The 12,818-nt window shown below is 43.2% G+C and overlaps 1 protein-coding gene across 1 annotated transcript; it reads left to right on the top strand.

Annotated features, from left to right (window-relative positions):
• Positions 1 to 125: 125 nt before the first annotated feature.
• C1H18orf32 (chromosome 1 C18orf32 homolog) lies at positions 126 to 8,803 on the top strand. Its single transcript, XM_061614319.1, has 3 exons — positions 126 to 220; positions 5,793 to 6,043; positions 7,994 to 8,803. Exons 2-3 carry the CDS (start codon positions 5,831 to 5,833, stop codon positions 8,066 to 8,068), a joined length of 288 nt encoding a protein of 95 aa, XP_061470303.1. The 5' UTR covers positions 126 to 220; positions 5,793 to 5,830; the 3' UTR covers positions 8,069 to 8,803.
• The last annotated feature ends 4,015 nt before the right edge of the window (positions 8,804 to 12,818 follow it).

The following is a 12,818-nucleotide window of genomic DNA, read 5'->3' as shown; positions in this document are numbered from 1 at the left end:
GACCACGCGCACACCGCCCTGCCTCTCGTGTCGTGGCCCCCCGCAGCAGAAAATAAATAGGAAATCAGTAAGCCACCCCCTTTCCGTTACGTCACCTTCCTGCCTGTTTTCTCATTGGAGCTTGTTGAGTGACGACCTTTTTTTTTTTTTTTTTTTGCCCCTTCCCGGAAATGAAGTATCTCCTTGCCGAGGCTCAGTTGGACGTTAGAGATTCGTGTGGGTAAGTGCGATGTTGGGGCTCTGCTCGGGTCGTGGGTGGGCGGAGGGAGGGAGCAGGAGACTGTTGATCTTTCTCTTTCCGCTCTTCTTTTTGTTATTCCTTCTCCTCCTTCAGGGTCGTTGTCTTTTTTAAGAGGGTAAATTAAAACAATTGCTCATGAGCATATGTTAATTTTTAAAATGTATTTTTATCGGGTTTTTTTAGAATAGCTTTTCTTTAAAAAATAGCAAAAAGAAGAATGCATTGTTAATTTTAAATGATTCCAATTGAGAACATAATTCAATTTTAAAAAATGTGTAGGGAGGCACCTGTGTACCGTCAAATAACAACGTTCTCTGGGCGGTGAACAAGTCATATTTTTTTATACAAGCAAACAATCACAATAAAAATTGACTTAAGTTTTTATTTCGTCTTTCTTGTATTTTGGCAACCCCTCTCCACTCCTGTAGGACTAACTCAAGGTCTTCCACCTTAGTCGCAGTGGAGACCTTCTGATAGTAACCAGGCTTAAAAGTTGTGTCTGTACTGAAGCTATCTATTATAAATGTAATAGATAGGCTCTTTGCTGATTTTCTCCTTTTCTGGATAGTTCACTAATTGGGGCTGCAATCCAGTACATGTCTACTTAGAAGTAAGCTCCATTGGATTCAGTGGGACTTACTCCCAGTTAAGTGTGTATTGGATTTTAGCCTAAAGCTGCAGTGCCTGCACACTTCTTTGAAAGTTAGTCCCTTTGAACAAAGTGGGACTTAATAAATTAAGTAAAGTTTCTATCCCATTTTTTTCTGAAAAGTGTTCAAAGCAGATTACAGAGTGAAAAATAAGGTTCATGTATCTAGATAAACAAGTAACATGTACTAAAGGTCATTGCTTTAAGTAAATAAAACGGGTATGTTGTAACACTTTTCATTAGCACTAAGCTGCAATAACTTACTTATGAGTAAGCCCCATTTAATTTGATGGGACTTACTTCTGAGTATAAATAAGAACATAAGAACATAAGAAGAGCCTGCTGGATCAGGCCAGTGTCCCATCTAGTCCAGCATCCTGTTCTCACAGTGGCCAACCAGGTGCCTGGGGGAAGCCCGCAAGCAGGACCCGAGTGCAAGAACACTCTCCCCTCCTGAGGCTTCCGGCAACTGGTTTTCAGAAGCATGCTGCCTCTGACTAGGGTGGCAGAGCACAGCCATCACGGCTAGTAGCCATTGATAGCCCTGTCCTCCATGAATTTGTCTAATCTTCTTTTAAAGCCATCCAAGCTGGTGGCCATTACTGCATCTTGTGGGAGCAAATTCCATAGTTTAACTATGCGCTGAGTAAGGAAGTACTTCCTTTTGTCTGTCCTGAATCTTCCAACATTCAGCTTCTTTGAATGTCCACGAGTTCTAGTATTATGAGAGAGGGAGAAGAACTTTTCTCTATCCACTTTCTCAATGCCATGCATAATTTTATACACTTCTATCATGTCTCCTCTGACCCGCCTTTTCTCTAAACTAAAAAGCCCCAAATGGTTTGGATTGTGCTGTTTCTGTATTAAAATCCCATAAATTAAAGCCTATGGGAAATCAGTTCTACTGAGGTGGGGGTTTAGAAGCATATGAGGTGGAGGAATCTCACCAAAACTAAATCCCTGCTGTGTTCATGACTTCACAGTGGTGTGTGGCATTTCTCTGTTTTGTGTGTGTGCATATGTTGTACAACTCTCTCTCCTTCCTCTCCCTCACCCCAATTTTCCCTCCATTGGTCCCAAAGCTGATATTCTTTTCCTCAAACTCTTGAGAGTGTGTCAGAACAGGGGGCCTTTGGTTCCTTGGCATGACCCAATAATGCCAGAGAGAAAATATTGCTCTTTATTTGTATAAAGAGTTTCTGAATAATAGTTTTGGCTCAAAAATGAAAGGCACTGGGCAGCTAAATATCAGAAACAAAACCAGACATTACGGTGCTGCTTGGAGAGGAGATTTCTTACTCTCGAGAAAGGGCCTGATGTTTTTAGAAACAAGATGAATGTGAGGATCCTTCTAGAAAGCTTTGATTGGCAATTGAGTGATGGTGGCAAAATGGCATTGTGCTAAGTAAACATTAACCTTAAAGGGCACAAGATTTTTCAAAACAGGCTGGACGACGGCTAGAGCACAAGTGGTGAAAGACGTGCTTGAGCCTGATCAGGCATGAGTAAAACATCATAACTGTGCCTAGTGTGTGGTGGTGAGGGCAGTGAAGAAGTCCCACTTCTCTGTCTCCATCATATCCTCAAGTAGCTGTCTGGTGGATCTTTTCCATATTGTCAAGGGTCTGTTGACATCAACTCCAGGAAATGGAGTTTTAAACCCTTTGGAGGCCCACTGTGGATTGCTTGCAAGGCACTTCGAGGGTAAAGTTGCTTGTCTCCGTAGCAGTCTTGATGCCCCATCCACATCTGCTGTAGTCCCCAGTGAGGTGTCCAGTGCAACGTCTGCTGCAACTTCATGGGAACGGTTTCAGTTGGTGTGGCCTGATGACTAGACAAGGTGCTTGTGACGATGCCACCAGCAACATGTCCTCTTGATCCTTGACCTTCTTGGCTTATTAAAGCTTGCCAAGGGGGGTTGAGCGAATGGATCCAGGGTGTGGTCAACGCATCATTGCAGGAGGGAGTAGTTCCAGCCGCCCTGAAAGAGGCGGTGATCTGACCAGTCCTGAAAAAGCCCACCCTGGCCCCATTGGTCTGCGACAATTACTGAATGGCCACAAATACCTCCTTTTTAGGGAAGGTGATTGAGAGGGTTGTGGCACAGCAATTGCAAGTACTCTTGGATGAAACAGATTGTCTTGACCCATCCCAGTCTGGGTTCAGGTCTGGTTATGGGACTGAATCGGACTTGGTCGCCTTGATGGATGACCTTTATTGGGAGAAGGACAGGGGGAGTGTGACCCTGTTACTCTTACTTGATCTCTTAGTGGCTTTTGATACCATTGACCATGGTATCCTTCTGGGCCAACTTGGTGAGATGGGTATTGGAGGCACTGTTTTACAGTGGTTCCGATCCTATCTCCAAGGTCGTTTTCAGAGAATAGCACTGGGTGATTGTCTTTTGGCCCCCTGGCAGTTGTGCTGTGGGGTGCCGCAGGGCACCATCTTGACCCCCATACTGTTTAACATCCATATGAAGCCATTGGGAGCAGTCATCAGGAGCTTTGGGGCGAGGTGTCAGCAGTATGCTGACGATACCCAGCTCTATTTCTCTGTAACATCTGAACCGGGAGAGGCCATGGAAGCCCTGGACCAGTGCCTGGACTTGGTGGTGGGCTGGATGAGGGCCAATAAACTGAGTCTGAATCCTAGCAAGATGGAGGCGCTGTGGGTTGGTGGTTCCCGAGTTCAGGTAAGTGGTCAGTTGCTGCCTCTGATGGGGTTGTACTCCCTCTGAAAGAGCAGGTCTGTAGTCTGGGGGTGCTCCTGGATCCATCTTTGTTACCAGAGGCCCAGGTGACCTCAGTGGCTAGGAGTGCCTTTTACCAGCTTCGGCTGCTAAGACAGCTGCAGCCGTTTCTGGAGTGGGATATCCTGACCACTGTTGTCCACGCACTGGTAACCTCTAGGCTGGATTATTGTAATGCGCTCTGTGTGGGGCTGCCCTTGAGGTTGGTCTGGAAGCGGGAGCTGGTGCAAAATGCGGCTGCAAGACTGCTCACTGGGGCAGAGTATCGCCAACGTGGCAACCCGCTAGTGGAAGAATTGCACTGGCTGCCCATTTGCTACCGGACCAAGTTCAAGGTTCTAGTTTTGGTGTACAAAGGCCTATACAGCTTGGGACCAGGATACCTGAAAGACCATCTTATCCCTTATATACCCAGTCACTCACTGCACTCTGTAGGTGAGGGCCTTCTGCAGATACCATCTTATCAGGAGATCCGTTCTGCACAACTTAGGAAATGGACCTTTAGTGTGGCGGCACCTACCCTTTGGAATTCCCTCCCCTTAAATATTATACAGGCACCATCTCTTTTATCTTTTTGGTGTCTATTGAAGACCTTCCTCTTTCAACAAGCCTTTTGAGACCTTATCCCAGTGTGTGTCTGTATTGGAATTGCTTTTTAATATGTTTTTAAACCTTTTTTAAAAAAAGATTATATTTTTAATCTTTTTTTTAAGATGTCCTGAAAGCTTTTTTAAAAAAATGTTTTTAAAGACGTTTTGTTTTAATCTATTTTAAAGTTTGTTTTTATGACGTTTTAAAGTGTTTTTAGTGCTTGTGTTTGCCTCCCTGGGCTCCTGCTGGGAGAAAAGGCGGGATATAAATTAAATAATAAATAATAAAACCCAGCTTTTTGGTCTTCCCCATTTTTGGGAGAGCAGCACTTACTTGTCTCTGTCCTTTAATGTATTGCACATACACTAGCAATCAACTGTCAACAATATTTTTTGCTATGCCAATAGATTACTGGCATTTTGATTATTGTTTTGGAGTTCATAGCTCTTTTAGAGTAAGTTGCTAGCTAGACGGGCCGATTGTTGCCTGATACTGTAGATAGTCCACTTTCTGTTGCTTTGCACTCACAAAACCTTTTTTCACTTACTCATAATTTAATTTTTCCTAAAAAGTTTGCTTTCACACTTGCATGTTCTGAAATTCTCCTAAGAATATTAAGCAGGTTATCTTGATAAAACCACTGTGAAAGGAAAGCTGTGTATAGGCTGTGCTTAACCTGAGTTGTTCTTTAGGTGCATTGGCAGTCTGCCTGATCTGGTGCTGTAACTGGACTGTTACAGGAGCATGATTGCGTGGATCATCAAAGCTTCCTTTTGGGGTAGTTAACCCATTGCACCATTTTCCCTAGCAGACCCTTCCTTTGGCCCTGTATCCCACCCCTGGGAGCACTGCATCACAGTACTAGAACCTCTTTCTTAGAATGATATATCTGGTTATACTGGTACAACTTATCTCACAGTTAGCACAGGCTGTGCAAGGTGGTTGACAGCAGCACTCGCATCAGTTGTGGATTTGGGATCATTGATAAGCATAGTCAGCGGAATTCAGTTTTGGTGTGTTGCTGTGCATGTTGCTGCATCTGGATTTTTCAGAAAAGTTACCTTCCAAAATTTCTGTTGTCTCAACTACTTTATGTTGTCATTTAAGGCTGTAATTATATGCATATCCAACTGAGAGTAAGTGCAAAGGAAACGTAACTTGAATTTGAGGGTCTGTTTTGTATTAGATTTTTGTCGTCAAATTGTTTTGAGCATATGTATGGATTTGCACGCATTCCCAGATGCATCCGTTTTTATGAGAGAAAAAACCAAATACAAACCTGCGTTTTTGTTTTCCTACTTGTTCTCTACTGCCTACTAACAAAAACAAACTGGCAGGAAAAGAGAATACAGTGCTTACAGACTGGCTGTGTCATGCTAAATAGTGCTGATTGTGCACCTGTATCTATGCATGTTTGCTTGGAAGTATGCCCTGCAGAGTTCAGTGAGGCGTACTCCCATCTGAATGTGCACAGGATTGAAGCCTTAAGGTCTTCAGGAGTTGCATAGGCCACTGAACGTGCTCAGTGTTTGCTGATTATTGTTTCTGTTGTGTTTTAGAGTCCCAGCACATTTCTGCCACAGAACCTGAAAGAACCATGGTGTGCATTCCCTGTATAGTCATTCCCGTTCTGCTGTGGGTCTATAAAAGGTTTCTTGAGCCATATCTCTATCCCATCATCTCACCTTTCATCAAGCGCATTTGGCCAAAGAAGGCAGTGCAAGAAGGGACAAAACAAGAACAAAGGGGCAGCATGGAAAGTAGGCGTGAGTTGTACGAGTCCTCCATTCAGGGGTCTGAACTTTCTAAAGTAAGTATTAGCTAAATGAAATGTGTGTGCCTGTGTCTTTGTGGACTCTCTGAAATGAATGGCAAGTTAATTATGTGGCTCTGCTAGTTGAAACCATTCCTAGAACACATCATTCCAGATCTTATAACAAATACGGCTGCTGATCTGTTTACCATTATACAGCTGCAGCCATGCATTCCCAGGAGTGAACTTCTGTGTCCCAGAACAGTCATGGAAAGTAAATAAACCATTCATTTTGGATGATATTTTAAAACTTGTGCTCTTGGCAATGGTCTCACGCAGGTAGTCTGAGGTCTTTTCTCTAATGCTGTATCTAATGCTCTAATGATGAATAACCCACACTGAAGATAGTAGGACTTACTTCTGCATGATTTTCTTCTTCTGAGACATCAGGTAACTGTAGGTGGAATTTATTTATTATTAGCATTGCCATTTATATATTGCTCTTCAGCTGGAAAAGGCTGCCAGAGTAGCTATCAATGAGAGGACAGCCCTCTGGCCCCAGGCTCACACCCTAAAAGACACTGATGATACAAAAGGAAAAGGGGCTGGGAGGGAGGAGGAGAAAAGCATTCAGGCACTAGATCTTCATGGCAAGGGTACTGTGCTCAAGAACAGGAATAGAAAAAAAACTTGCAGAGGTTGAGCCAAAAGTTGCTGATGTTTCAGGATTGCTGATGGAGAGGCCCCGCTGTCCTGTCTCTCTTCTGTAGCCTAATGGGATGTAAATGTGACATTCGAGAAGATAAACTGGGGCTAGGGAGCTAAGGGTCTCTCCCCTACATCCCCCAAGAACAGGTGATAAGAGGTTTTTTGCCTTTCATACTCTGAATCTAATACCTGGATTTGATGCCTCCTTGAAACTTTCCCAAGTATTCCTAAAAGTTGGGCTCTGTGAGTGAGTGAGTGTGCAAGCGCACGTGTGTGCACGCGCACGAGAGAGAGAGAGAGACAGACACTCTGGGGTGGGTGGGGGGTGAGAGGGTTTCTTTCATGTCCTACTTGTAGATGTCTTGGGAACAGGATACTGGATTAAATGGACTCTCAGTTTGATCCAACAGGGCTCTTACATTGTTATCAGGATGTGTCCCTGCCATGGGGAAAGTAGGACTGACACTTTGCCTACCTGGGTTTATTTACCACTTTTATTTCTTGTTGCATAGACATTTCCAATACCAGGTCACTTTGGTTTTACAGGACGGGGAGGAGTTGGGCCTCCAATGGTGTATCCAGTTTGTGGCTTCTCAGTTTATAAGTTGTGGACAACAGGAGAAAGCACATACCTTTTCGGCTTGTAGCGCGACTTTTGCTGGCCTGATTATACAGCCTATGCACAATCACCCCTGTCTGTCGGAAGAACTTTGGGGCCACTGTCGGATATAGTCTTGGGCACGTGTGTACTTGGGATACACAGCTGTCCTGATCTCAGTTACTTTATGGAAGCTAATAAAGTTGTGCTCCTTAAGTTAAAACCAAGTGTTGAGTTGTCCCCTGGATTATTCATAGTGACACACTGAATTGAATGCAGCCTACCAGCCATATATTGTGGTTGTCCACCAGCCATATATTGTGGTTTAGCAAGCACAAAAACAGGATGCTTATCAACCCCTTGGTGAGCTGCATTCAGCTTGGTTTGTAGCAAGTCACTAAAGATTCTGGATCATTCGCTTAATGTGTTCCTAGGGCATGCAAAGTACTTTGAACATGCTCAAAATGAACTATATAATTGATATGTTATCTGTAGTTCAAGACGTGAGGTGGAGCCAAAAGATTCTCAAGGATGTGCATCTGAAAGACCAGAAGATGTTCAGTCCCATCTATCCCAGGAAGGGTCCCTTGGTGCAGCTGCACTGGCATTTTGGAAAACAGCCCCATCTGAGTCTTTCCAATCAAAGTTTTGATGATCTGAATGTGTGCTTAATGCCATTTCCCCCCCACCTTTCATTTCAGACTGAAAGCAATGGCATCGCAAATGGATTTGCTGGAAGTGGACATCCTGAGGTTTCTGATAAAAAGGCTGACTAAGCTTGTGCATGGGATTGTGGATGCTGTAGGAAATGAACTGATGATGCTGTCCCCAGCTTGGAAATTTAACTGCAATTTTATCTAATGGAAACTTGGAATCTTCATACACACAGACACCTAAGAAGACTTAGGATAATCTTATATCTGTAGCTGAAAAAGTTTTAATATATTGTTTTGCTCTTCTTGACATTCTCAATGCAAGAACTTTTTCCAGTGCAGTGCAATTGATGGTGTTTAGAATTTTAGGCTCCAGGTTTTAACAACACTGTGTTACTGTCAGATTTGTGACTTGTTTCAAAACACTTCCCGAAACTCTTTAATACAACTACTCATTCTTTTATGCTTGTCTTTAAAAAGCTAGATGACTCGTATACTGTAGCTGAAAATAAAGCACTGTAAATAACTCAACAAGTAATAATAAATATTAATAGCTGTTAACTCGCTGTTCCTAAAACTGCCCTTGCAAACTTGGTGTGAGTAGAAACTATTCATTGAGGAGGTAGTCCTATGGGAAAAAATAATAGTTTTCTCTGCTGTTAAGCTTTTGATTGAGACCAGGCACTCAAGGTGGAAAAAGAGAACATTTATATATTTAAGAAACAGATCTATGTGCAAGCTGCTGTACTTTGGTTGGCAACATTGGCTTAAATTTGGAATTATTCCAAATAAAATCTAAAGGTTTCGATTACACAATAGCAAGCTGACATTCTTAATAAAATGTGTTTTGTATGCAAATGGATCTAGTTTTTCTGTTCTGTTCTTAGTTGTGTGAATGGGAATGGAAGATTAGGGGAATAATGACCTTTGTCAAACATACAGGTTGCACTGTTACTGCAATATACCATAAAACCAAAAAGGAAACCATAGTTCTATTGCTATATGGGCTTTGGAGAGCTTTTCCTTAAGTGGCTCCTGCAAAAGGCCATATGGGTGCTCTATTTGAGGCTGGTAGACGTGGACTCAAATCTTAATTCAGCCCTGAATTCATAAATCAGGGTAACTAACCTGTGGTCCTCCAGATGTTTTTGAACCACAACTCCAGTCATCCTTGACCATTGCCTATGCTGACTGGGGCAGATGACCATTAGGACTCTGAACATTAGAGTGCCACTTGTTAGCCACGCCTTTAATTCTTTTCTTATAAAGCAATAACTGGCTATCCCAGTAGAGTTCAAACTGGATTCTTTTACTGGGGATTCCTTAATGCAGAAAAATGTAGCCTTCCAGATTTTGTTGGACTACAAATCCCATCATCCCTGGCCATTGACCGTGCTGTCTGGGGCTGATGGGAGTTGGAGTCCAGCACCATATGGAGGTTCAGATCTGGTTCCTCATCCCTGCTTTAATGGACAAGATCTGTAACAGCAAAGAAAATTTCCTGAAAACAGCCTGTTCACTGTTGCTGATTTTCTTCACAATACTGTACAAAGTATCAAGGGAGTGTTGGGTACATTCCAGATCTTATATTCAAGCTAAATGGAATATCAAGGCTACAATAGGCCTGGACAGTACTTCCAACGTGGGCCGAGAGGGTGTTTTAGAATGCGCCCCAGATTTCTCTGCAATGCATTCTCAGCAGGCTGATGAGGAAAGGGGTTCCTGAGAATTGGTAATTCACTGGATTACCCCAGAGACTTGTGTTGGGTATTAATGAGATGAGAATTAAAGCTCATTGCTAATGAGGATGTAATCCTGCCTTCAAATATTGCATGAGTTGCCAAGTTTGGAGTTGGTCTCAAGCAAGTTTAGGGTCTTTCTTTTGGATCTGGCAAAGTAAACCCAAACAAAATAAAAGTTACACATTTATGTGCTAACGCAGGTGTTACATTGTTTCCTTTGTGAACCCAAATTAAACTCATTTTTGGTTACCAAAAAGTTCAGAGGGGGAGAGCATTGGGCCCAGTTTATAAAGCTGTGACTCTGGATGGGACATTTCTTTCAGCCTCTGTGTGACTAATTTCTTGCAAGCACAAATGGCAGTTTTGCATGCTGTTCTAATGGGGGTTGAGTGTTGACATGTGAAATACCTGTTTGAGAGTTGGATCATTTGCCACGTGCACTGTGAAGCTCAGACTAGAATTGAAAACGTGTTTGGTCACATCCAGGGGTTACGTAAAATGGATCTTGGAGACCTAGCAACAAATGGGAAGGTCTTCAGAGCGTATAGCTTTTTTCCCTCCCAAGTCAAAGATGTTCTAACATATTCAATGTAGCTTCCATACTGGAGAAAGGCTTGTGAGGGGGAGGGAGGTTAACTAGCTTCTGAAGGTGGCAACTGGGCCTCTGCAGGAGTTTCAAGCTCAGATTATTAAGTGGGGACCCTCCCAACAAAATGTTCTTCCATGAGGTGAGCTCTGTGTGGATCGAGGTGACAACCAGGGACCCATAGGGGAAGGGCACAGATAAAGGGCCTATGTGGAACTGAAAGGAAGCCCTGAGCTTGGCCTAATACCTGCACCTGCATCTCAGTTTTACATCCCCATTCAGACCACAATCTGGAGATTTAGGCTGCGGGTGCGAACTTAGGCTCCAAAACATGCTATGTATGAAAACTTCCATATCCCACCATTTGTGCTTCAAGCCCTCAGAAGCGGCTAACAAAAAATGCAATGATTCAAGCATACAATCCAAAAGAATCAAACAAGCAGCAATAAAACTTGCAGAATGAGAAGCCCAGTATCAGCCAAAGAGAAAAGCTCCCTCCCACAGTCACAAGGGTGGAAGGCTTGACAGAAAAGGATTGGAGCAAACTTTCCCAGGTGATAGAATTGCAAAGCCTGGTGTCACTGTTGAAAAGGCCATTCCCCACGTAATCTCCCACTGTGAGAGGACTCAAAGAAAACATTCTGAGGAAAATATTAAAGGATGAGGTTCATAATTGAAGATGGGACAGTATTATGGTTAGGGTATTATACTAACCGTGGGGCAGCTTGAGTTCAAATCACCATTCAGCTGCAAAGCTCACTGGGAGACCACTCGCCATCTTTTAGTCTAACCTACCTCACTAGGATTGTGGGGAGGGGGAGGACCATACATTGTACACTTTGAAGGAAGGGCAGAACAAAAATGCAATAAATAAATAAAATATGGGAGTTGGCAGTCATTTTGGTCCTGCAATATGCTCCAGGTGGAGCTGCCCTTGAAGCTGAGCTGGAAGCTGCAGGTAGTGTGAAATGTGGCGGAGTGATTGCTCACTGGGGCAGGATATAGCCATTATGTTATGCCACTGTTGAAAGAATTGCACCTGCTGCTAATTAGCTACAGAGAAGTTCGGTACTAATACTGATGCACAAAGTGCTATATAGGTTGGGAGCATGATATTTAAAATGTCTCATCCCTTACATATTCAACTGATCACTGTGCTCTGCAGCAGAGGACCTGCGGATGCCATTTCATCAGGAGGTCTGTTTGGTACTATGTTGGAAGGGGGCTTTTAGTGTGGCAGCTCCTACCATTTGGAACTCCATCCTGTTACATATCAGACAGGAGCAGTATCATTTGTTTTGTGGGAGAACCTGAGGAAGACTTTCCTCTTTCAACAACTGGATTTTTTTAAAACTTCCAGTCAGCATCTGTATTGGCAGGGCTGGCACCAGACAGCAGTGGGCCCTGGTTAGTGGCACTAGTAGCTGCTGCCACCAGAGGCTTAAAAAGGCCCAGCTGTGTCAGCAGATTAGTGTGCTGTGCATAGACGCTGCCATCACCCAAGATGGCGGGGGCATGTTGATGCCCCACCACCATCTTGGGTGATGGCAAGCATGCTTGCATAGTGTACTAATCTGCTGACACAACCTCACACCACTTCAGGAAGCTGGGTGACCAGCCCATGCCAGCAGTGGGAGGGTGTTGCCTGAGCGTTTGGCTGCTGCTCCACAGTCTGCACCAGCATCTGGGTGCATACTCTGTGGCCTGATGCTAGCATGGATCTTGGAATGGAAGCGACGCCTGCCCAGCCCCAGCAGCAGGGGCCCCTCTCAGTACCAGGGGCCCTCGCACAGTGCCCAACCTGGGGGCCCACTGGCGCTGGGCCTGTGTGTTTGATTTGAAATTGTTTTTATATATGCAATTGTTTTAACTGTTTTAAATGACAGTAGTTTTATATATGTTTCATTGTATTATGAAATTACTTATAGGAAGCAATGCATCAATAATAATAGTAACAATAATAAATATGCTTAGGGACAGTTATTTGGAAGTAGTTTAACTGCCATCATGAAGCTGAATCTTTGCTCATAAGCAAAGATCTGATATTTAAGTGTAGATGTGAGGGCTTAATATTTGGAGCATGGAATTTGTTTCGATGGTGTTGATAAGCATCAACTTCAGAGAAGGGTATTTTACCCCTTGATCTGGGATAAAATGTATAGGTCAGTGTGGATTTGAGATCTGTCCTTTTTTACAATAGGACTGAGATAAGAATAATATTGGGAGAATAATTTTAATTAATTGCAGCTAGTACAAATGGCAATTTTATTTTTGTTGACTTGGCTCATTGTCAACATTTTGTTACAAACCGGTAGCAGCTCCAAAACCACCTCCACAAACTCCACTTGTTTTTGTTCCTTTTCTATATACGTTTGCATATTATTATAATTCAACTACTTTACTCTTTCTGTTTCTAGACAGAAGCTCTTGTGATTATCTCATTTTAAAAAGGAATTATTCATGTCTTGGTCCAATTTAATTTTATCTTAATGTAGCCATTTCAATGAATGGAAACTTGATAAAAATGTAAGATGCTGAGTGAAAG

Source organism: Rhineura floridana, chromosome 1 (assembly GCF_030035675.1).
Source record: "Rhineura floridana isolate rRhiFlo1 chromosome 1, rRhiFlo1.hap2, whole genome shotgun sequence".
Lineage (NCBI taxonomy): Eukaryota > Metazoa > Chordata > Lepidosauria > Squamata > Rhineuridae > Rhineura > Rhineura floridana.
This window is presented reverse-complemented; position numbering and strand designations above follow the sequence as displayed.